Raw genomic sequence first — 25936 nt, forward strand, 5'->3', positions numbered from 1 at the left:
CTCCCTAGCTGAGGATTATAGAAACCAAATGCTGACTTGCCTCGTTTGTGAGTTTCATGAAGCGATCTGCGATGGCCTCTTTACTCAGGGATGACTCGGGTACATCTAGCTCAGTTTGACATTCATCCAAGGGTTAGGATGGCTTTCAGATCACTGATAGATTTCAGCTGGTCTCTTGGCTTCTCGCGTCTTTTTCAGCCTCCCTTTCTATACTTATTCTCTCTGTTATTGTACCTCATTACACATAAGTTAATTTCTGAACTTATTTGTTTTCGTTTCTTTCCAAGTATGGATTGTTTGGATTAAACATTTCAGTAACACTTTCATAGTATGTTTACTAAGAAAACTTGTGATGCTCTCAATATTTATTTCACCCCTACTGTATGTGTCAAAACATCTGGTCAGAGATGGTCAGAGATGACCAAATGACATCTCTGGTCATCTAAGACCAGATGTATTGTACAATGCCCATTCCTTTAGTGGTGGCAATATCATCCTGTGGGGATGCATTTTCGAAAGGACATTGGTCAGGGCAGATGTGAACATGCATGGAAATACAATACGGACTGATGCAAGTAAAAATAAGTGCACACCACACTATTCAGAATTTTTATTATTAAAAACAATTGAAAGCCCCTCCCCTCGTATGCAGCGCTTAGAGTTGTTTTTCCACATAAAATCCCAACATTACCTCAAAGTCTGTGGCTTATATCTGATGAAAGTGTGAAAAAGATTAATGGGTATGACTGCATTACCGCAGCGCTGTATTGACTTCTGCAAGGCCGCACGCAGCGCTGCTTTCGCAGTTATAATCCCCAGACTAGGAGCCAGAGCAGGGAGACATCTTTCAGTTCAAATTCCTCCCACACTTTGTTCAAACACGCACACACACACACACAGAGAAAGAGAGAGAGAAGAAGGCAGAGAACTAGCTGACAACACATGACAGGGTGTCGATAATGAACTGACAATGTCTGGCTTCAATCCATAAGTGTCACTGTGAAGTGGCAGCAGTCTGTTTGCAGAACAGAAGACAAAGCAGGGATGCAGAAACCATCAAACTTTGATCAAAATATATATGTATATATTTTGTAAATTGATCTAGACTTCTACATGTGTATTTCTCAAATTGGTTTTGATTGCATTTTGGCTTTTACCGATTTGTTTGACATGTTTCAGCATAGCTGTGGCAATAAAGAGGAAAAATTGACCTTATTCTTATTTGTACTTTAACATAAACAAGCTAAGTGAATAGTCAGGTATATTATATCAGTGTGTATTTGGATAAATCCTGATCGTCCTGTAGTGGGGGAGTGTTTGAAAGACGCTGTTTGTTCTGTAACAGAGAGTACTTCCATAAGGTTTGAGATCACATGGGAGAAATCTGTCCATTCTCCTTGTGCTGTGACCTTTCACTAGTCCTAACTAAACAACAAATTATATTCAATATAGATGGACTCGTTTGTGGAAAAAGGATTGCCGCTTTACAAATTACAGATTACTATTTTTGCTTTTTTTTTTTTTACATCAAAAATTGTCTGATTCAACTGCAAGCTTTGACTAGTCCACTTATGCCACAACCATTGACTCTTGGTAGGATTCTCTTTTTAAATGTTTTTCTCCAAATGTTAACACATCTTCCCAAAGTTCCACTTAGTGATGTTGCTTAATTAAAAACCAGATCCTGCTTTAAACTTCTCCCCAACCTTAGCTGCGATTGAGAGTCTTTGCGATGCTGCAGCAAAACCTCAGAGGCCTTCGCAGAAATAAGATTAAATTTCACACAGTTGGATTCTTGCTACTAATTAGTCGATGTAAGGCACTTTGTTGCACTGGATTTTATTTTGCAGAGTCACACCAAAAGGGATCGCACTAGCAAAGTTTCCACACTTTTCTTTCATTTTCATGCACTGCGTGGTGTTGCTCTATCTCATAAAATCCAAAACAGAAAAAAGTTATTTTTCTCACACTGAAAACTGGTCTCTCTAAGTCGTGTTTTGTTCGAAATCCTTTTTTGCCCCATTCAATTAAATGTTTACCCCTTATTTGTGTGGTAATTGTTCTTGACTCTTTCCTGAATCTCTCAAAAGCTGTCTGTCCTGTTTGCAGTTTTCAACAAACATTTCAAAGCCAGAGTTTGTCATGTCCAATCTGTCAACTTTTTAACCGATTTCTTTCTTCTTCGACGGTAGTGGTCGAGTTGCAGCGCTCCGGTGGACGACATTTAGCCGACATAGTGTGTTAGCATACACCGGAGGGACGAATAGCGCTGGATAATTACTCAGCGGTGACAGTGTATCATTGTCACTGTCAGCTGGCCGTGTAATGGAACCTCAGAGCTATAAAAGATAGTGATTCCACCAACTATCCACTGTTTTTTTCACCCCGCTGGGTTGTCAGCCTTTAACTTCGAGCATTGCCGTGGCGCTCCGTGGTTGCCTAGCAACTGAAAGAAATCGGAGTTGTCTTTGAATTAGGGCATTATAGGGCGTGATTTATACGAAGCTCTTAATGACAAATGTCTCCACAAAAAAGAAAAAAACAAAACAAAAAAACCCTCCCCATTTTTCACCAGCTATTTATATCTGTTCATGATTTGAAGTTCTAATTCTGGTCACAGACTCTGCAGCGTCACCGAGCCGCTTGGCTTGAGGTTAGTCGCAGGCGGCATTAAGTGTTTTTGTGGTTCGCCGGCATGTGGAAGCAGAGGAAAGGAACCCTGACTATTTCCATGACACCATAAACAGGAAATGGGAAGGGCGCTGCACGACCAGAAGAGGCTACGTAGAGCTGGGTGGAAGCTGCTAAAGAGGTCAGAACTTTCCCATAATCCGAGTTTATTCATGGTTGGCCCACAAATTAAAACTCGACACAAACAGCTCTGGAAAAAATGATGAAGAGACCTCTCCACTGAACTCCACTGAAAACCTCCTGGTTATTCCATCAAATATTGGTTTCTGAACTCTTCCTGAGTTAAAACATTAGTATTGTTTCCAAATGAATATGAACTTGTTTCCTTTGCATTATCTGAGGTCTGAAAGCGCCGCATCTTTTTTTGTTATTTAGACCATTTCTCATTTTCTGCACATAGAAAGTTTTTGCTTGGAATTTCGGAGACATGTCAGTAGTTCATAGAATAAAAGAACAATGTTCATTTTACTCAAACACAGACCTATAAAGAGTACAATCAGAGAACTGGTCATTTTGTAGTGGTCTCTTAATTTTTTCCCAGAGCTGCACTTTTATCCACTTAAACTGAGGTATGCATATAGTGCCTTGCAAGAGATAAAGAAAGCTCTGTGCTTCTGGATTTTTATTTGCAAAAAAAAAAAAAAAAAAAAAAAAAAAGGTTGAAAACCATGTACCTTTCCTTTTGATTTTGTCTTTTTACTTCAACAATATGCACTGTTTTATGTGAGACTATATTAATCCCAGCCAAAAAAAAGACATCTAAACTTATGTAAGAAAGGAAATAAAATATTAAAAGCTCTAAGGTGTGTGAATATTTATGTAAGCCACAGCACTTAATCCACATGGATAACACTTTTCACTTCCCTTGCTCTGCTAGAAGAGAAAACAAAACAGTATGGCGGTCCTTTTGGTGGCCTCCTTCAGGTCTCCATCCCCCCTACAGTCGCCATGCCAACTCATACAAGGAGGCGGCTTTGCTGTGTCCCCCCTCCGTCCTCAAAGAAACTTGATGAGGTCCTGGGATAATTAGAAGCTTATTATGGAGCTCCGTGAATAGGCCAGTGGGCTCCAGGAGCCACATAGGACCGCACAATGAAAAACACCAAATTGAAGCTGAGATCAAAGGGAAGCGCTCGGCCGCAAGATAAAGAGATGAGAGAGACCTGAAAGGAAATATTGCTCTACATTCACACCTACAAATATAGCTCATAATCCCTGTTTTTAAGCCTCTGTGTGAGGGCGTTGCAGTGTGTGTTAGGATCTTTGTGTCACAAATCAGAGTATTCCCCCCCCTCGTCTCCCCAGGGGACTTGGGTGCTACAAAAATGTATGAAACATTGCTGGTTCTCCCACTCAGAGGCACACAAAGACATACATGCATGCTACTCCCCCATTATACAACTACATTTGAGATCAAACATAAGCCCTATGCAGAGCTACAGACTTCCCATTGCAATTTAGCATATGGATATGAACAAACTATCACTACTGGCATTAGCAGACCTAAACACGGACTCTAGAGCTGTAGACACCATCGTTCTATCAGGTAGGCTCAAATAGATTCACCTGGTTCAAATCATATCTCACTGATGGAACATTACTTGTAAATGTAGGAAATTGTTTATCAGTTATAGCTGGAACTATGGTGTAGCTCAAGGTTTACTTTTAAGTTCACGTTCACCAACACCTTCATAGCACCAGGTCGGACCGCCTCGAGCTGTGAGAATGTCGTTAATTTTAGATTTACTTTACAAATGAGACGAGATAGATCCATCCTTCCACGCTGTTTACACCAAATTCCGACTCTACTGTCTGAATGTCTGGGCTGAAATCAAGACCAATCAGACCAGGAAACATTTTATTTACAACCTGTTATTGTCAAACTTTGGTGAATCTATGCAAATCATAGTGTCATTTTTATGTTCATATTTGATTTACTACTGCCGTACCCAATCTGCTGCAGGGTTAGCTGGGTTGTATGTTCACAGATGGTGTGGTGTGCCCCATACCATAACCAACAAATGTTGCCTGCGTATGACCTTGAACCAGTCTTCTCATTCTCATCTGACCTTGGAAATCAATAAGAGCGATGCCAACCACGCCACTTGTCTCTCACCGAATAATTTCTCTTTTTCAGACTCAATAGATCTCCACTTTTAGAAATACTCAGAACCGCCCATCTGGCACCAACAACCACACGCTTTCAGTCGCCACAACTCCTATTCTTCCCCATTTCGATGGGGAAGAAGGTAAAGCCATGTTTTAAGTTAAAACTTACCAGTGCGTTGTGTTGCAACATCTAACTGGGGTTGCTAGGAGCAGTGATTGGTTACTCGGTGTGGCTGCTGCTGGGAGGAAGGGCATCTGATAACGCTCCTTTGTACCTTTAGGATGCAGCAGCTTATCAGTAATTGAGCTTTCCAGTGCTTCATCAGGCAGCCATTTTTCCATGAGAGATGTTGGTTTTGCTGGAGTTTTCCTGCACTGGGTCAAAGAGTCATCCCAGGACAGAGCTGGTCGTCTTGATGAGCTTAACCAACTGTTTTCTCTCAGCCGAAGCTAAACTGCAGAGTCATCCTAGGACAGAGGTTCCCAAACTGTGGGGCGCGCCCCCTAGGGGGGGCGCCGTGTCATTGCAGGGGGGGCGCGGAAGCCGTCTGGATGAAAAAAAAACAAACAAAACATGAACACTGTATGTGCTGGGTTTTTACCTTAGAATGGCCAACTCTCTGTTATTCCTATGTCAATTTGATACAGTAGAGGCTTCCACACTTCCCATATTTATGTCCTCTGTCACTTTTATCAGCAGTTAAAACTGTTTAATCCGTTGTTAACATGTTGTAACCTGTTTTTCCGAGCCGCCTTTAAACGCAACATGAGCGCTACGACGCTCGCGCTGGGTTTCCACCTGTGAAGGAGACCTGCTGCTGCTGTGTGGAGCTACGTAGGTTTGTGTTAGAATCACGGCAGCAAACCAGCAAAACGCAAAGAACTTTTCACAGTTTTTCCCTCCAAACTAACCGACTGAGTTGAGTAAAGCTGTTGGATGCAGGTAATGTTAGCTAAAAGATGACTAGCTAATGTCAATACAGAACCTTAAGCTTAACAAGTACCTTGTAGGCTACCGATGTTGGTGTCTATTTTCAGCTACGTACATTCATTTTGCCCCCCAAAAAGTTTATTCCCCCCCCTGCCCCCACACGCATCGTTTTAACCAGACAGCCATTTGTAATCCATAGGGGGGCGCAGAAAATGTTTGGAAACCACTGGGGGGGGGGTGCAGAAGAAAAAGTTTGGGAACCACTGTCCTAGGAATTCAAATTATATCCATTTAACTGTTCATTTAAGTATTAAAGAGTCTGTTTGATCTTTCCATAGTTGTCTGTTTTTAGTCTCTGTGAAGTAGTTAGTGCTACATCTGTAAATATAAAAGGTATTCTACGAATTAACTTGATTTTTACAGCTACCTGTCAGTAAACAACTCCACTTACATCTAAACATTGTCTAATTCAAAACGCTCTTTCCTTCTGTTTTTTTTTTTTGTATTTACTCCCTCATTTGGTTGACAGTTTGATCTGTGCAAAGCTTTCTGTGAGTCAGGCTGGCACCTGAAAGCTGAATATTTTCAGCCTCTGATTAACATTTGGAAGACTGTTTGTCTCTGATGAAAATTCTCTTTTCATGACACAAAAGTACAATTCATAGTTAAGCCCTAAATGCTCGGTTTATGCCCAACCTTTTATGTAGATATATATGTATAATGCTGTCACTTTGTAGTTGAACTTAGCATTGAGGTTACAAGTTCCCTTCTGATGATTCATCCGTGAAAAGCCTCTTTGTGCATCGGTGCTGTGCAGGGAACAGTGCACCTCCAGCAGCTTTAACTACAGCAGTTACTATGGGAAGCGCGTCCATTGTTTTATCACCTTATCAATTTTCAGAGGCAGCAGAGATTACAGGACGGAGCCATTGTGATATGCCCTGAAAGTGTGCTTTATCAGAACAAGTCAGCTTTACTTTTAGATCTGTCAGCAGCATTGGAAAGTCCAGAGTTGCTTAGTGTTTCTCTCTGCTTTCCAAAGTCTTCACCACAGTGGTCTAAAAATCCAGCTGATGTTTGTATTTTCCATTTGTCTGAGCCATAACTGTGACACTGCTGACCACACCGGCTGCTTGACGACACCAAACTCAGTCTTTAAAGTTGATTTAATTGGAACTGAATGCGTCCCTAATCGTCTGCCCTCCGGGAAGCTAAATCAACCCGCTGCATCACACGTTCATCGTGCTACGGAAAGCATTCTTGATCACAGCTGTCAACGCAACCTTTAACACCGACTCTCAGGTTTGACATCAATGGACTGGATGGGGAAAATGTAACCAGATTTTTATGCACAGCAACAGTAAGACGAGATTCTTGCTGCAGGACTTCTCCTTGGTTGTAATGTTTTCTTTCTTCTTATTCTTTTTTTTTTTTATAAAGCACAGACTCTGACAAAGAGAAATCAATTTGTCATATAAAAAAAGAAGAAAAGGAAAGCACGCTTGAACCACTTTGGTAGGATGAAGTCAGTATTCTGCAGCTGTTGAGTCCAGTCAGATCAACTGTGAAACATCTACGCCCCCCAGTGGTCGTATCAGGAAACTGCAAGCACTATTGCAGCACACTACTACCAATTGCTAACTCAGTTTGTATTGTTTACTTATTCAGTTTTTTTCATCCATCTCAGAAAGATTGAGTGGTCGTAAAATGATACACTACCAGGAGCCTAACATTTAGTGTTGATTGTTCATATGTTAAATGCCTACTTGTATTTAAGATTTTGCACATCATCAACTACTGTTGTTCATTGTAAGATTCTTCAGCTGCAGTCAAGGAAGCCTCTTTGAACTGAATTTTTCAGCAGTTCTTAAAATGTTTGGATTTTTTTTTTTCAAATTCAAAATCTTCCCATCATTATTATAACTCATATTTTTCACCCTTAAAATTAAAAGTATAATGAACACAAGGATTTTCTTTTCATTTTTCCAGAAAGCTTTCATGTCCAACATGTACATTTTTTGTAAAAACGATGCTATCTAAATACTATATTATGAAAGCAAGAGAAAACATTTGGCTCAGTTTTGTGGAACCTTTAAAGAAACATTCCCAGAATGTTTTGAATATTTTTTTTTACCTGCACCCTCATATCTGTCTTTTTCTCCTACCACTTACCTTGGGATTATCTAATGGTTCACTTGGTCTTTCTAAAACATAATAAAAACAAGACTTTGTTCCACTGAGACTCTTTCTCCAACAAATCTCGTTTATTCTCTAAATCATCTGTATGTATGGTTGGTTTTGTAAACTTATATCATAAAAAAATCTGTTTTCTATGCCCTGAAGGATAAATTCTTGTTTTTTTCCATGCAAATTTAGATATTAAGCCTCAATTATCTTTTGTCAAGCGCCCCAACCTTCTGATGTCCACCCAGTCGACCCAAATTAAATACATCATTTCTCATTAATTTAGGTCTTCCTGAAATTCTCACTATTTGTAGTAAGGGGTTAATAGAGGGTGTTTGTAAAGCAAGCTGAACAACTTCAGTGTGGTTGCAGTAATATCAGACTCCTGCTGCAATAATCCCCCAGGGAAATAAAGGTTGAAAAGACAAAACCTGCAAGTTAATCGATGCAGAAAATACTCAAATAGATCCTTTCCTGAAACTGACTATGCAAATTTTGAACTTTCCTCCACTTCCCTCTCTAGAACAACAAAATAAAGACATGTAAAGCCTAATTGTCTGGTGGCATTCCCCAACTCTCTGTGCAAAAATAGTAGAATACCAGTAGAAGAATCCCAATCGTGCAATTATGCAGAAAAAAAAACAGGTTTCGCACAGCAGTTTAAATCTGTCAAACATGTTGATTAAAAAGGTTTGTTTAATTTAACAGAAATGACCAGACAAAGGCACAGAATGCATAAACATACAACTGATTGACCACATAGTGCACCGGAGGAAAATACAGAATGTAAACGAGATCATGGAGAAACTTCCTCAAATGTGTCAAAAAAAAAAAAAAAAAAAAAAACAAGAAGAAGAACAAATTTAATCTACAAAAACAAAAAGGTGCAACAAACCGTGACAAAAACTGTGCTACTACGGATTTAGAAACATCATCAGTGGTCCTTATACATTTATGTGCTGTCCTTCTTAGACGATGCTCATTAGATAAAACATAAAATATTACATTAGTGATTCCAAACACACTGGCTTGTAGTTAATCACAAAACACAGTGACGTTTTCCTCCGAAACTCAAGGCAGTTTATTAAAAAGAACTGCCCTTAGTTGTAAGAAAAAAAAAGCCCCATCTCACAGTATAATCCACCCGCTCCACATCACATTATTAGAAAACAGAGTAATGAAACTGGGTAAGCGCTTAAGACTTTTATAACATAGAAAAACCAAGCAACAAGATGTGTGTTTGTGCCTTTTTGTGCATTTGTGTGTGTGTGTGTGTGTGGCTGCACTGGAGAACTGCTGTGTTGTTGTTACCAGGCGACCAGCAAGATAATGCAGCTCCATTGATTTTTGGCCTTTAAGAGAGGAGACAGCTGGTTTTATCAGAGTCCAGCAGTGGGTTAGATGTTTATGGATCTCTCATGTCAGCACTGATGACTTCTTTACACGTTTCTTCAGCAATAAACCCCTGTCACTGCTGTGAATCAGTAATGTAAAACGCTCACTCCTTTAAGAATTAAAAAAAAAAATTAAAAAACAAAAAATAAACAGTGCTCCAAGAAATCAAATATATTGCACATTAAACAACAGTTAAATGAGAGAGATGAACACAACACAAACGGTAAAAGAGACTAAGAATGATGAACAGACGCATTAGCTTTAGTCTGTAGTTTCTCCCTTAAGTGGAAAAGTTCGATATTTGGGAACGCAACAGTCTGGTAGCGTAGCTCTGACTGCAAACGCAACAAAATCTGCAAACCAAGCTTCAAAATTGAGAGCCCGTGTTTCTACTTCGCATATTTTGGAGAACATGTCTTTTGAGTCTTTCAAATGAGGTTAGCTTAGCAATTTGATGGGATTTTGTTAGCAGAACTTAGCTAAGTAGCTATTAGCACGAGCTAACAAGCAAGTAAGTGCATTTTAAACGTGTCAGCAAACAATAGGTTTTTATGTTGGCTTGCTGAATTTGAACAGCAACTCATTTAAGGATCTCAATGTGTTTGTTTAGCTTAGCTGGTTGAGCATTGTGTTTCAAATTTGATACTAAGCTATATTTAGGTTACCAGCAAGAAGGAAGCAGGTAGGTGTATTTGTGCAAGTTTCCAATTTCGTTTCAAGATAAAAATAAACTATAAATGATCTCTTCCTCCTTTAAACAGCTTATTCAAAAATTTTCAAAGACAGAAGTCTAATTGCTTAGCTAACAAATATTTAAAATAGGTGAAAACGTCTAGTTCAGAAATTCTAAAATAGTTCTAAAATAGTGCTAAAATGCAGACTTTTTCCATATTTTTACAACATCTCCTATGTAACAGTCAAATTAGAAGCTTAGTTTAGCAATATTCGTTGCTAAACTCAGCTAACTGCTGACCTGCATAGAGAATTAGAGGTAAGTAGAGGCAAGTGAATATTAGAAATGCCTGGAAACCAAACCCGTCCGAATTTAGTTGTTACAGTTTGTATATTTTAGGGAGCATTTTTTTTGTCTTAATTGACATGATCAAAATAGCAAACCATGACTAATGTGATGCAAAATTAATCTTACTTGCTGCTAGCGGTGTGTTAGCAGCTGAGAGAAAGCATAAAGGTGTATTTTTAAAGTATTTTCTGAACAAACCTCTAGAAATAGAGGAATTTTGGTTCTAGTTTGCAATTTAGGGTAGAATCTAGTTTGAGTCTGAGAAGGATCCTTGTTGGTGTCTTAATGCTTAAGCTAAGAACTTACCAAAAACAAAGGAAGAGTATTTTTGCCCAACCACTCCTTTAGACCAAAAAGTGACTATTAGTATTAGTAATGTCTTGTTCCTGAGTGTGTGATAATCCGACTGCAACAAAATGGGATAGAATGGGCTGCATTTTTCTTCAGTAAACAAACTTTTCCACCTTGTTTAATTCTGGCTTTGACCAAATTCCATTCAAACAAACAAAAAAAGAAATTAAATTTAAGTCGGTCTTTAAAAACGCAAACCTCTAAAAATGACGGCGATCGCGTCTTTTGAAGATTGTACAACCAATCTTCTTAGACACCTATTGCAACTAAAGGTGATTAAGTTAATCAGAGTTTCAGAGCGATCTTCTCGTTGTTAATCGGGCACCAGCAGTCTGTCTATGGCATACTGTAAACGGTCCCAGCTCTTCCAGAACACGGTCAGAAAGCACACGCCCAGCAGCGTCGCGGCCATGTGATACCGGCTCTTCATCAGTGGGGCGGCGAACTTGGCAGCGGTGGAGACGCACACCAGGATGACGGTGATGATGGCCAGCATGATGTTGATGCTCTTCCCCAGTAAGACCCGAGCGTCCGGGCTCTCGAGCTGCACCGTTTGCTGCTGGTGCTGCTGCTGGAGCTCCAGCTTCGAGACGCGAGTCTGACACGACTCCAGGGCCTCCTGAGACACGCAGGGAGAGACGCTGTCAGTCAGAAGGCTTCTCAGTTTGGGTGACGTTCTAATCATCAAATGACTTTATAATTTTTTATTTTATTTTTTTAAACTATGACGTTGGAAGAATATCTGGCCACAAATGTTTGAAATGTAGCATCTCAGTCAAGCTCAGCTAGCAGAAAATAACTGAATGCAACACAGGGCTGTTGTATCTATTAGAGGATTTCTTCAGAGATTGTACAGCAGCAGAACATAAGTTTTTGATCTGACTCCCAACAATGTGTTCAAAAAACTTAAAAGGATGATTCAATAAGCATGGAAATAATTCAAACAAATTAAATGTTATAAACAGACACTTATAACTATTGTAAATAAGGAACTACAAAAGCTTTGAAACTAATGTGAGAAAGTAGTGGATCTTTTAAGGCCTAACTGGGTTAGTTTGGATCTTACCAAATTGATTTGGGTATAAAGTTAGGATTCAAGAAAGCCTAAATGTTTTTAAAACACCGGCTGAGAGAGTGATTAAGAAAAAATGAATATCAGGAAATACAGAAGTCGTCAAAAAATATAAAGTTTAGGGTTAGGGTTATCACTTGAGCTCACTAAATACTTTTTCCAAGTACCTCCATACTGACAAGACAATTAAAATTGCAAAAGGATTTGGACTTTTTCCACTTCCAGGGTTTGTCTCAGAAAAAGGGGGGGGGGGAATTATTTTCTTTGAAAGTTTGACGTAAGTTTTTCAATCTAACTTTTAACTAGAAAAAAAATAAAATAAAGATGAACATGAAGTCCCTCTTCTTGAGGTTTCGCATCAACCTTCAAAACTAACATGGCCGCCGCGTCTTTTTTTGTTTGTTTTGATTCCTGATTCCCAAAGGCTAAACTGGATTTAATCTTACATCTAGATCCAAATTATAACTTCAGATTTGACTTCACGTCTTAAGAGCCATCTAAGAGATATCACACTGAACAAATAAGAGAGTTCTGAAAAATCAGAAAAAGACTGCAATAAATTCTGCGTACTTTTTGCAGGTTCCCGCTTAGATTTAAGCATCATTAAAATGTATTTGACCCGTACGAACCTGTATGTCCCGGGCTCTTTCCTGGGCCTGGTAGGCCACCCGCTCCTCGACGCTGGCCAGCTCCTGCTTCAGATTTGCCATCTCGTTTTGATGAAGTTCTGTCAGGTCGTTCAGCTGGTCCTCCAGATGCGCATACCTGCCAATCAGAACGCAGAAATACAGATTGAAGAAACTATTTTTGCTACATTAAAAAAAATATGCTTGGGAGGAGTTTACGATTCCTCATCTTAAACCCTTCAAGTGCTCAAGTTCTCAATTTTGAATGAATTTATATCATGTACTTCTACAGTGATTGGCCCTTAAATATAGAGCACACAAATGACACGCATAAAGACAGAATGAATATTGGATGAATCCGAAATGATGGGATATGGATTGAAGTCTCTAATTTCATCATCTTCAAACCTGGAAAAATCTTTAAATTAAATCAGGTTCCATATTCATACAAAATTATCCACTCTATAAAGAAACTGTGTCTGTGCCTTTTCACATTTCCCCCCAAAAAACTTGGGTTTATATATATATAAAAAAAAAAAAAAAACTGGAACAAATCAGGTCTGTTGCTGAACTCTGATCAGGAAGCGGTAAACAACTCACCTGTACCTCTCCTCTTGTAGTGTTTGGCTCAGAATACTGTACTCCCTCTTGAACTGCTCTTTAATCTCGTCCATGTCTTCCTCCAGCTGGCTCTGGACCTCTTTTATCTCTCTCACCTCCTCGTAGAACAGCTCCAACCTGCCGTGGCCGTCTCCCCCGGGCTGCTGCCCCTGCCCCACCACGGCTCCGCCCGCACCGGGGTTCCCGTTGCTGTCTGCCGAAATTGAGGAGCATTCGTCGTCGCTGGGATACTTGGCCTTGCTCACCAAAGACGTGCTGCTGCTCAGCACCTTCCCTGTGCCGTCGGACGACGCGTCCAGGTTGCTTTTGAGCTGAGCGATGTTGTCGGCGCTGCCAAACTTGTTCCGGATGAGGTTGGCGAACTCCCTGGGCTTGCTGAAGAAGAAAGGAGGGGAGAGAGAAACGCCGGGCCCGATGGTTTTGATCTTGTCCATGGTCGGGTGGCGCCCGCTGCTGGTCATGTCCCTCAGCTGTCGAGGCGACTCCCTGGGTATGGTGCTGCGTTTGGCCGAGGGCGGCCGGGGCGGCGGGCTTTGGAGGACCTCGCTGTCCTTCATCTTCCGATGGTACTGCTCCAGCTTCTTCTGCATCTGCGCGATGTTCTGTGACGACTTGTTGTTCTTCTTCTCAAACACCTGCTTGATGCGCCCCAGCTGCTGCTTGTCCACGCTGTTCACCAGCTTCAGATACTCCACCACGTTCTCGTCTCTGGCGGCCTTCTCGATCTTCAGCTGCTCCGTGACTTTCAAGATCTTCTGCTGGAGGCTGTCCAGGCAGGAGCGACTCCGGTGGACCTCCGAGACGAGAACCTGGCGGGGGCTCCCATCGTTGAGGTCCAGGTCCAGGTTGTTGTCCGAAGAACCCCGACGCATCGACAGAGGCAGGCCGAGGAAACCGGCCTCCGTATTCCGGTCCTGCAGTGCAAACAAAAAGGAGAAGCTCTATTACGGACTGATGCGCTTACAGAGAAGATGTTCTGCAACAGAAATGTGTCTCATCAGCAAAAGTGTCCATCCAGGAGGAAATGAAAGAACAATCTCATGCGCCGACAGCCCACAGGGTATGGCTATTACTTCATAAATGATGCAATTCTTTGCAGGTTTTGCAACCACACATGGAAAGTCCTGTAAAATCCTTCTGTTTCTAACTTGTATAGAAAAAATAAATAATCTTAATTATACTCTAAGGTTGCACTGATTGCAGTTTTCTGACTGATGATCGATTTTTAAAAAGCCTGACCCAACAACACCAAATTTGTTGTCTGAAAAGTCTCTACGTATTGCAACACAGTCGCCGAGTTGGCAAAAGTGTACCGACTGGTGCTAATTGTACACAGGCAGATGTGACTTGGAGGATGGGTCAGTCAGTCAGTCCTCTTTCAGTGGCTGATTTTCAGACCTTTGCAGAGGTAGATAAAATCGGTTTCTCATGCAAGTATTGGCCAATCGCTGATTTCCCAAAATATCGGCCGGCCGATTTATTGGTGCAACCCATCTTAGGCATCGTTAAATTAAACTTACGGTGCATTCACACCAGCCGCTTTAATCGATCTCTAGATCAATCGTGGCTTCTGATCTTTCACCAAGGAGAAATCCTGCATCTGCTAAAATCTGACGCGACTCCAGTTTTGTTTACAATTTGCGAAAAAGACATGTCCTCATGTCTTCTCTGGAGGTTTTTGTGTCGTTTTCTCCAGTGGTACTTGGCACAGTGCCACCACAGGGAAGGGGATGAACAGGTTTTACAAAAGTTTTAGATAGTTTGACACAATGCAGTGTGAAAGTGAACCAAACCAACTGAAAATACAACAAATGTTGCACTTTTGATCCCCAGTCGAACCCAGTCCACCAGGTGTGGAAAGACCCTTAGTTACATTAAAACACTTTTAAAAGTAAAAAAAATAAAAAAAAATCTCTATCCTGCTAATTGTACATGAATCCCAATGTGCCCAACTGTTCATGTTAAACTTTTAATTTGTGAGTAGGTGCCACTGGTTCCAATGAGTAAGTTTTTATTTTACCGATACTTCTCTATGTTCTCCAACGCCCTTCAATGCTCGAGTGTGAACCTCCAAATAACATTTGCACGCTATTGCACTGCTGACACTGTGAGACCATCTGGGTGTGTCTGTAATGCTCTTATTTGGCACATCTGCTCCTTTTTACGAGCCAGTGTGTGTAATCCCATTTGTTTATGCTGTAAAACGCAGACGACATTATTCAGATTGCCTCTATGAAATGTGTTTCAAAGAAGCATGGGCATGTAATGTAGGTCAGTCGTAACGCAACGCAAAAGCCACGGGGCTCAGAAAATCCCTGTCCCAGACGCAGCCTTCCCTCCTTTTACAGTTAATTAGCGTTTCTCCCCACAAGGACTGCACTCACTTTGTCACTGAGTCAAAAGTTCAGTGACCAGAAGAGAACCAAGGCTTCTCGGCTGCTCATTTTGAGGAAGTAAAAGAGCGACGCTAAGAGACATAAGAGTGAGTTTAATAATGACAGGAAACCAAAGGCTGCTTGAAGAAGAGGAAACTGCAGAGAAGAAGTAAAGTTTGACTTTTATTGGGTTTCTGAAATGTGCTTTTGCTTTTCGTAAAGGAGTGGTGGGGAAATTAACTTCCAGCGCAGTGAAACGGCAACAGCGGCTTGGTGTGGCATCTAAAGATCTGAGCACAGGCTCAACGCTGGTGTTATGACAGGAAGTGCAAGCTGTTAAAAACTAAAACAGCAAAGTGTTGTACAACGAGCACCGTGGGTGGTACGAAGCTGCGCTAATCCCCGGCAAATATAACGCCGTTATTCAAGCAAATAAACAGATCTCAGCTGAATTAAGAGGCGTTAGGCCCACAATCCTGCTTAGCATTGCAACATCGCCATGGACTGGTCACATACTGCGAGCTTCACATTTGAGCAACGGATCTGCACATTCTGACGCCAACGAACACATGACAGTCATGAGGAAATGAGCGGAGGCTTAGCCCCGAAGTGGATGAATTCTAACTAGATGTGTGCTGACACAGACCGAACAAATCCTCAGACTGAAACAGAAAGCTGCTTCCTCACACATCTGGACTGAAGTTTGATCCAGTTATCCATGCAGATTCCAATTACTTGGCAAATTATACTATGAATATCGGCATTTTACACAGACAAAAGCTTTTTTTGACAAAACTGCAAATTTCAGTCCAGTGTTGTCCCTCAGATCTCATGAAATTTTTGGGAGAACTTTAGCTACATGTTTTCCATAGTCTCTAATAGATATGAACGCAAACAGATTTTTCAGGTGATGTACTTCTGAAATGGCAGCACAAGTTGTCATCATTTCCATTAGTTTTTTATAAACCTGCCCCTGTTTCAATACGTAATATGTTTGGTAATTCAGGAGCCATTTAAGATTTCTCAACTATTATCAAAGAGGTAAACTCAAGGACAAATATTTAAAGTTTTTTAATGTTAGTGTCATGCAGGCGTGGGTCGGTAACTGGTATCAAGATAAAAAAAAAAAAAAAAAACTTGTAGCTTTTCTGGTTTAAAATAGAAGCAACCAGATTATGTTTCTCTTAACATTATCATGCTGTACAAATCTCATCTCGGCTCAGAGCTGATGTCAGACTCCTTAGGTTGCACCATGCAGACTCAGCTGTAACTTCTTTATGTGTGCCGGCTGCACAGAGTGGCCAATGTTCATATCTTCAAGCCTGCTGGTGGGCGTGGGGGGGGCATTTCAGCGCCTGTCCTCGTCCCACCCTCCCATCTGCCCTCCTTGGACACAGAACTCTTTTTGTGCGGAGGGAAAAAAAGACACTTTGTCATGTCCCACCTCAGCTGCGTCTCTGACCGAGCTCGATACATATGGATTGACGTGCGTACAGTCCGAGGAGCCCTGTGTCCAATCACAGTCCAGCTCTGTCCAGCGTGCGGCCTGTAGAGATTACCTAAACCACACACACACATACCAAACGCTGCCCTATCGTCAAACTTGTTTGCCATATGAACAAAAGCCTATCTTTATCCTTTAAGAGGAAGTGTGAACCAGGCTGGTATGTTGGTCTCTTGTGCTGCCAAGTGTTTTTGGTTTACAAATGATGAGCACAACAAACTGCCTGTGCAACCCAGCACAAGAGGAAACAAGCTTTTCCTGAAGCACTGGGTCTAAACTTTACCCTTAGGCAACCTATATATCTGGTGCTTACTTTGTAAAAAAATTAACAGCAGCGGTCCGCGCATCTTCTTCGCGAAGGTTCGATCACGTATTTAAAACACGGAGATCGATGCATTGTGTTTGCGTTGATTAGTGTATTTACCCTGCAGCCAGAGCACAAGCTCTGAATTTGTGCTGCACAGCTGAGGGCAAGGGCTGCATACTCTGAGAGACAAAAAAAACCCCAAGGCTGACTTTGGCAAGACGAGGCCTCATCAACGTAACAGGATTATCACACACAACCCACAGCTTCATTCATGAACCACAACTCACTAGCGAGTATGACATCAGCCGGCTTCCCGGTGAGAGGTTTGATGAAACCGTATTTCAACTGAATGTACCCCTTTCTATTGCCGCTGCTGGATACTAAAGAGTGAAAGTCACTCTGATGGGAATTTGCTCCCTGGATGACTGGCTTGGCTTTAAATGAAGTAGCCTCCCGCTGATGGAAACATCCACATAAATCTGATGCTGCGCTGCCCTACTTTTCACACTTTCTTTACAGAGTTAGAGGCAGCAGGGTGAAAAATGGTCTGTCCAGAAGGGCTGGGGCCACTGATGAAGTAATGAGGAGGAGAACGTCCTCACCAACTCAAATTTATGACTTTTTTAAGACCGTCGTGACTGGAATTTAAGGCCTTAGAGGTTTAAGAAGCCACAGGTTTCAAAAACAATCAAAACTTCCCCTCATTCCATTCATGCGGTTTAAACTTCTAGTAATGTATTACGAAATATGGTAAATGGTTTACTGTGATCATTTGGAGCGTGAATCAATGCCCCTCCTCCACCTGTTGCTATGGGCAGTCAGTAACTCAAACATCAATAATTTAGCGCACATTTAAAAAAATAGTTTAACAAAACTAGTCAGGTATTTTTCTGTGATTCCTTGGCTACCAGAGATCCACCAATCATTTCTTCCAACGACTCTTTTTAAGTTGTTGGAAGAAATGATTGTCACAGGAGCTACAGTATGTTAAAATGCACAGCAGGAAAAACTGGATATTACTTGACATAAACATATCTGAAACAAGAGTTTAAACAAGCTCATGTTCATCATCATGTTGAGAAAATAAACACCACCTGCTATGAACCAGCTAAATAATGACCAGCAGAAAAGCACAATGTTCTGTGCAATTATTTATCTCAGAACTATGAATAACTGCATGGGCTTTAACAATAGTAATCAATGTAAAGGCAATCTTTTGAAATATTTTCCTGAGCAGAAGCCAATAGAAAATGTTAAGACGTCATTAGAACCTCGTGCTAGCTAATTGTAGCATCTCTTCCTCTTGATTTGTAACAACAAATGTCAGGGTTTTTATGTGGGAGGAGGGAGTTCCCTCAGGCTGAAACATGAATTGTGATTTCTTTGACATCTACACCCCAGATGTTCACCCACCGCCTGATTCCCAAGTCAAAGGAGATGAAAAACAGATTTGCAGGAGTGGGAAAAACTGAAGCAAGGCAGATAAGAGAGACAAGCTAAGCAGCTCATATCTCAACAATCGCCATCATATATACTGACACACTTCACTCGACTCTCCTTGTGACCTCTGAGTGGCTCTTCCATACCTCAGTCTGGTAAACCCCCCACCCCCTCGTCACTCACAATGCCCTACATATATCAAAGCAAACGTCAAGACGCACTTAAATCCTCTGTGCACAATAAAGATCCATCTGCCTGAGCCTCAATCTTAACACAAGACATACATCCAAATCTGAGCAAAGTCACAGGAGTCGATAAAAATCCTGCAGATGCTGCTTATCTTGCACTGCAGTATGTCCTCCTCCTCCTCCTCCTCCTGGATCAATGATGTAGTTGGTGGTTCAATTTTTCTTGCAAAAGCAGCTGCAGCATTGTAAAATACGACCAGAGCGTATTGGTCTAGCTCTGAACCAGAGCAGGGCTGAGAGCTTACAAATTATTTAAGACAGACTGGTATGCAGAGGGTGTTTCACTGAAAAACTGGTAGGACAAATATTGGTCCAGGTTAGCAGAGCGCATAGCAACCTCCTTGCTCACCCCGCTTTCCCTCCCCTCCGTTCAGAACTAGGGCTGTTGTAAACGAATATTTTAGTAATCGAGTAATCTATCGATTATTCTTACGATTAATCGAGTAATCGGATAAAAAAAAATTATAAAATGAAATATTGGTAAATCTGGCATAATACCGGTGTTACTATCAGATATCAATATCAGTCCAATTTTTCATATTTGAGCATCCCTAACAGTTGCTTTTTTGTAGTTTAGAAAACTAACCTGTAACAATAATAGCTCACTTTCTAAGTTAACCAGAAGAAAAGTTATAGAAAAATCTGAAATTCTATTGAATTTAATAACAAAGAGGCAGGCTCACAAATATGCTTATAAAAAATGTCTACAATCCAGCTTTTAGTTTATGTATTCATCTTCAGTGAGTTTAATAGATTAATTAAACTCACCTTGCCACCTAACCTGTCACGCTTTGGGTTTGAAAATGCGGGAAATGCCGCCTGGAGTGGGAGGAGAGGGCGAATGAACGAACGTAAGATGGAGGGGAGGAAATAGACCAGCGGACTGACGAACCGTTAGACCGGGGGACGAACACGGGGGAAGCAATACGGGATATTTACGACACCTTCACTGGTCACACTCAGAAACTCATCTACCAGCCATGTACGATGCGCTCCGCCACCCGTTTCTTCAGACCGGGATATGAAATGTATTGTGCGGTTCGTCGGTAAAGCTACATTTACACGGTAAGCATCAGCTACTCAGCCGCCCGCCTTGTTCAGTCTATCCGCTCACCTCAGCGCTCTTCCCGCCGTTCGCTTTCAACCAGCAGCCCCGGAGGAGAAATGCTGCCGTACTCCAGGCATTCCCCCAGTCATTTTAAGGATGCTTATTGGTTCCCCAAAAACGATAAAAAGTCGGGCATTATCATCAATCAATAAAATCCCCACGGGCCAATCTTGAAGATTGGACTTTATGCCGCTGAGACTTAGCTTTTGTCAACAACTCAGAGGCGGAAGTGAGAGCTCCGCGCAACGCAAATGAAGTCCCGGCCGGAACACGGTGCGCTAACTAATAAAACATAAATTAACGAAGCTTCGAGGCAGGTAAATTTTCCTCGAGGAATTTTAGTAATCGAGGTACTCGAATCATTCGAGGAATCGTTTCAGCCCTATTCAGAACATTAAAAGAACCAGACATTTTCGTATGCAAACAGGCTGCACTCTCTGTTCCCTCGATGAGGAAGTTATGCTTCTGTCTGCGCACAGTCGCAGCTGTATTCTCTGGAAACTACCAGGTCGGGTCTCCGGAACAGGTGTCGGCGGTGGCCCGAAGCCGTCTGATCTGCCTAACAAGACCCTTATGTGTGGCACATGAAGGGGGCACCTATTAGGCCAGGCCTCTGGCAGAGGGCAGTCCACATGAGCATGAAAGGGGAATGGAGCTGGCACGCTCACGGAGACGGAACAAACCCGTCCCTTCAGCGGAGAACAGAACCGCAGAGGGGAAGAAGCCTCCGCAGCTTATTGGTATTCCCTCCAGCTGATCCTCATGGATACAGACTCACACAGAGAGATGGAGCGAGGACCAAAGACAGAGAGAAAGAGAGAGGGAGAGAGAGCAACAAGGGGCACATCTTTCATTTTAGTCCAAAAGCTGACCCCAACATCTCCTCCTCCCAACTGCGTCCCACAGCTGCCTGTGTAGTCCAAACTTTGAATTCTTTCATCAGCATGAAGCCAAACAACGACCCTCATTCAAAGCAACAAGGTTTCCTGAATGAAACATCCCTATGAGATCTGGGGAATTAATCGCTTTAGGGCACATTCACTATTATCTCATAGAGACGAGCCGGTCCGGGACTAAATCAATAACCCATTAACACTACCAGTGTCTGCTTGCTGTGTATCGAGTGGGATCTAATTACAGTAAATATGCTGGTGTTAGTCAGTGTAATGATTCAAAAATGGGATGAATAATGGAGCCGGTGATACATCAAGGCTGCTGAGGGCTTAAAGCGCCTAATTAACCATGAAAAATCTAACGGGCCCGCCTGTCCTGAGAAAGGTTTGGAGCATTGTTTCAGAAAGACGTTAACGTGTGTCCTCGACCTGATGTAGAAGAGGAGTTAGAAACCACATCATGACTCATGGCGTGACCTCTGACCTACTAAATCTGCTGAAAAACAGGTTTTTGAGGAACAAACCTAGAGTGTCATCGGCAGCAAGCAGAATGTGAGAAAGAGATAACTAAGTAGATAGGCAAGCAAATGTTTTGCTCTATTATTTTTAAATTGTTGATATTTCCACAATGCCATCTGGTCCTTTAAAAAGATAGTTCAGATTTCTATTTTATTTTATTTTGTGTGTGTGTGTCTCTGATAAAAGGTCATGAGTAGTTTATTATCTTATCTTTTCATCATGCAGAGCACAGTGAACTGCCTTGTGGCTAAAATGTGCTACACACAAGAAGCAGATCTTTCTGCACATAATTTACTGGAACATGTCATGACCCAATTTATCAACCAGTCATATCAAAACAGAGAGAACGCAAGCTAATGCTAGGTTAGCCTCTCGGAAAAGTTAGCTCTGCTGTCATTTTAAGTTGGACTGCTGTGGTTCTTTCTCAGGAAAGGCAAAAGAAAAGGCTAAAGTGTCTGGAGCCGTCTAAGGCAGTATGGAACAAAGTAATGTAGCAAGACACCCCTCCCCAACCTGTTTCTGACCAGACACAGTCAGGTGGCAGAATATAAGCTACCACATTTTCCCCTCAATTGCAACAAAGACAAATCTGCCTATTTGTAAAAATAATTTCAGACATAAAAAAAAAAACACAGAGCAGCACCAAGTTTCAAAACTATACTTAGCTAGCTATGAACAGCATCTCTGTCCGCAGCTAATATAAGCTTTGCGATGCTCAAGTTGTTATAAAGAGCAGTATGGCTAAAATATAGAGTAATAATAATAATATTCTTTGCATTACCACTAAATTCTGCAGCAGTCTGATCTATATTTTGTTTTAAGTAACTGAATTAAAATCAAACAAATAAGTGTCATACAAAGCATTCTATACCTGTATTAATTAATAATTGTTGGTTAATACCCTATAATTGCTGGTATTCTGCTGTTACAAAGGGCCGGGCCTCTTGGACCTAGTTCCAGCCACACCAACAACTTAATCTGGATTCATAATAAATGAAGACGCGTTTTCTACAGCAGGTAAGATATTTACTGCTTATAAATGTTCGACAGAAGCCCTCTCCAGAAATCCCGAGCGACCATTTTAAGTGTGAAGGTGTCAAACTTAAAATGAAAACACTTCACGATTTAATCAGAGTTTTTCCTTGTTTTGCAACGAGGTTCCTTATTAATATTTTTCAACCAAGCCCAAAAGACTGGTGTGGCTCCTGACGGTGACTCAGATCAGGTGTAAGGGTTGGTTCAGCTGCAGGTGGAGACTTCCTTGTAATTCAAGAGTCCCATATGCTCTCCTCTCTCTGCGTCCCGGCCACCTGGAAAACCCGCTTCACGTCATGCTTTAACTGATCACACCGAAATATGAGGAAACTTCTGAACTTGTCAAACATTGCTACCAGGAAATGTTTCAGAGAAGCAAGCCCCGTTTCTCTGGGACTTTCTGTATTCAAATGTGAGGTATCTTAAAAAAAAAAAAAAAAAAAAAAAAAAAAATGATTGCGCTTTAATTGTGCAGATTATTGCATTTTTTTTCTTTTTAAAGAAAAGTGAAGTGGGGAAGAAAAGGGAGACAAACTGGAAACTTTACTTATAAATATATACTGGAAGTGTGTCTATTTAAAAGAAGATTTCCCAATTTGTGGGTAATGAGAGTGTTTAAAATATCAAAACACCAACTTATACCACACATATTCACAAATTTACCATTACAGTAGTAATGGCACTTTGCAGTACTACCTAGTCTATAAGACGACTATATAATAAATAAAAGTTGTTGGTTTTTCTGAGAAAAAAGGAAATATATGTTTAAGGAACTGCTCAAATCACGTCTTTGATGTCTCCTTATTGTTTCATATCCGACTTATTAGGCTGAGAAAAGCGAGTGAATTATTAGACCAAACGTTTCATACCAGCCAGACATCGATTCGCACCCAGCTTGGGGATTCATAGTGCCTGCTTAGACAACCTCTGATTTGAAATAACGTCCTTTATTCTATTCATGTCCACCGTAATGAGATTTGGTCAAATATGGTGCCAATAAATATTTTCTACAAGCAGAATGTTGTCAAATGAAATAATAATAAATGATGAACTTGACAAACAGTTATGCAGCTGGTTCAAAAACCTTTCCATGTTATTGGAAAATAATTATATTATTGGGTTCTTTACATTAAAAATGTTTATATTACAATATGTTTTACTACGTGGTGTACTAAATTGGCGAGGTGGCCTGGAGAATTCCTTTCTTTCTTTTCTTTTTTTATTTTATCAACATGACTGGACACTTCGAGATTAGTGGGGAAGGAGATAAGAGGCCAATTAAAAAACTACCTGAAACTGACTCACCGAGTGACCACAAAAAACAGAAACCTTCATAATCCAGTGCAACACTTTGTAATTACATTACTCAACTCTTTTAGTTTCTGTTCAGACGACTGGTTTTGTGATGCTTATGACTCAGGTTTATTGTGTTAGCACAGATTGACCCACTGTTGAGTTGGATTGCATTTGGTGAAACTAAAATGAGCCTGGACACAAACAGCAGCTACATTTGATGCTCATCATTTATTAAAAAGTGAAAAAAAAATTCTAGGAAAATTACCAGATGTAAAGGCAATATGGGACTGGTGTGAAAGGAAGACATAGGGATAGTTTGTTTTTTTCTACGTTTGACATAAATAATAAAAACGCATAAGGAAAATAATGAACTTCATTAATCATTTGGACAGTTTCTTGTCATGGCCATTTAACCCCCCTCCCCCCCACCACCTCCTCTCAGCATTTTGCTCGCAGACACCCACAGGCTTCATGTTCTACCACATCTTCTGCATCCATTATATCCGCCCAAATGCATAACCGGGTTACTTGAAGCTCTTTGTTTGGAGAAACTGTGGAGCTTTAAAGCGGCGCAGCTGTTAGCCCCACATGACGGAGAGCCGAACGGACAACAATGCAGCGCTGGTACCGCGTGGGAAGAAGAAGCTCGGTTCTGACACAGCGCAACCAGCTGAAAGAAAAGCCAGGGCAGAGAAACTCGCTCTGATATTACTCACCATCCGGCTGCTGAGGTATTTCTCCTCCTCAGATAAACTTCGCACGGATACGCTTACTCCGCTTACCCCGGGCATAATAACCTCCCATCTGGAGCCGGAGAGGCGCTTACTGGGGGCTTCAGTTCGGTACTGGGACCAGTTTCCAACTCACACAGTCTGAGGTCCGAAGACTCATGTTCAACCCGTTTAGCGCCGTTTTTTTTTTTTTTTTTTTTTGGCTCTCGGTGTGTCCCACGGTCCGCACACGGAGACTGTACTCTTGAATACAACAACTGTGTGTGAAGGTAACTCCGCCTGTTCTTCTCTGCAGAGAGGAGGGAGGGACAGAGGAGGACTTAACCCTTTCAGCGTGCCTGCCTGTCAGTGGTAGATTAAAAAAACCAGTTGAGCAAAAAAAAAAAAAAGCAAAGTACAGCGCCTTGCGAAAGTATTTACACTCCTCCTCCCCATAACTTTAATCTTCTTTTGGTAACAAAATTCAGCATATTTCATCGGGGTTTAATGTGATAGAGCGAAGCAGTCCATAATTGTGAAGATTAAGTTTTCGTACACAGCAGACCATATGTTACATCTTTAACCTAACAATTTCTGAACATAAGATTCCCTGTGTATGTAGGGCAGCCTGTTCTCCCCTTGCACAAAAGGTGGTAACCTGTCAGTATGTCAACAATTACAGACCAATCTCTAAATTTTGCGTACTTTCCCAAAGTTCTGGCAAAACTGGTCAGGGAACAGTTGAAAATGTTTTTAGATTTACTCTCACAGCACTTAAAGTGGTGAAGATGCCCTAGATGGCCGAAAAATATTGTGCAGCTTTTTGTTGTTGTTTTATTCTTTTGACTCAACCAATGGCATTGATACTGCTGATCATACCATCTCGCTAAATCGACTACAAGATTGGGCAATCTGTTCAGGCTGTAGACTTCTATCTACTATCTGGTAGAACATTGCATCCAAGCTTTTGGGTATCTTTTCTTCCCCTTTACTGCTTTAAAGGGAGTTCCTCCAGGCTCCTTATTAGGGCCATTTTACACAATTCATGTGAACAATCTATGCGATAACTTGCCTGATGCTAAGTCCTACCAGGTGACATGGTTATTTATTGTGTGTCTTCTTCGGGTTTTCAATCACTAAAACGTCTGCAACCTGCATTTGACTCTGCACAGCTATGTCTTACTAAGCCTAAGCAAATTATTTAATGAAAAAGTAGCAAGAAGATAGACACCGTTGAAACATTTACACTAAACTAATACTAAAATATGCTTAGTTGTACACTAGAACTATTTATTACTTTTTGTTTTTGAACAAAAAAGTGTAGTTGTTTTGGAATAAGAATGAATACTAGCTGGGTGAGTATTTTCCATTCTGTACTCAGTCATGTGTGATGGCTGTCATTCAGTCTTTCTCTACCATGACATGTTTTTTTTGAAGATATGCCCTTATCAATAATGCTGGTAGTCAGGCAGAGGCTGGTTTCCGAGGGCTCCTTATCGG

The 25936-nt window shown here is 41.2% G+C and overlaps 1 protein-coding gene across 1 annotated transcript; it reads right to left on the bottom strand.

The window, feature by feature from the left end:
* Positions 1-8593: 8593 nt before the first annotated feature.
* On the bottom strand, positions 8594-25027 carry LOC106916482 (transmembrane and coiled-coil domain protein 3-like). Its single transcript, XM_014984804.2, has 4 exons — positions 24443-25027; positions 12981-13915; positions 12384-12519; positions 8594-11301 (listed from the first exon to the last, which is right to left on the bottom strand). The coding sequence occupies exons 1-4, from the start codon at positions 24515-24517 to the stop codon at positions 10996-10998; spliced, it is 1452 nt and encodes a 483-aa protein (XP_014840290.2). The 5' UTR covers positions 24518-25027; the 3' UTR covers positions 8594-10995.
* Positions 25028-25936: the final 909 nt, after the last annotated feature.

This window comes from Poecilia mexicana, unplaced genomic scaffold (genome assembly GCF_051168715.1).
Source record: "Poecilia mexicana isolate PSO_F unplaced genomic scaffold, ASM5116871v1 scaffold_6, whole genome shotgun sequence".
In the NCBI taxonomy this organism is placed as follows: domain Eukaryota; kingdom Metazoa; phylum Chordata; class Actinopteri; order Cyprinodontiformes; family Poeciliidae; genus Poecilia; species Poecilia mexicana.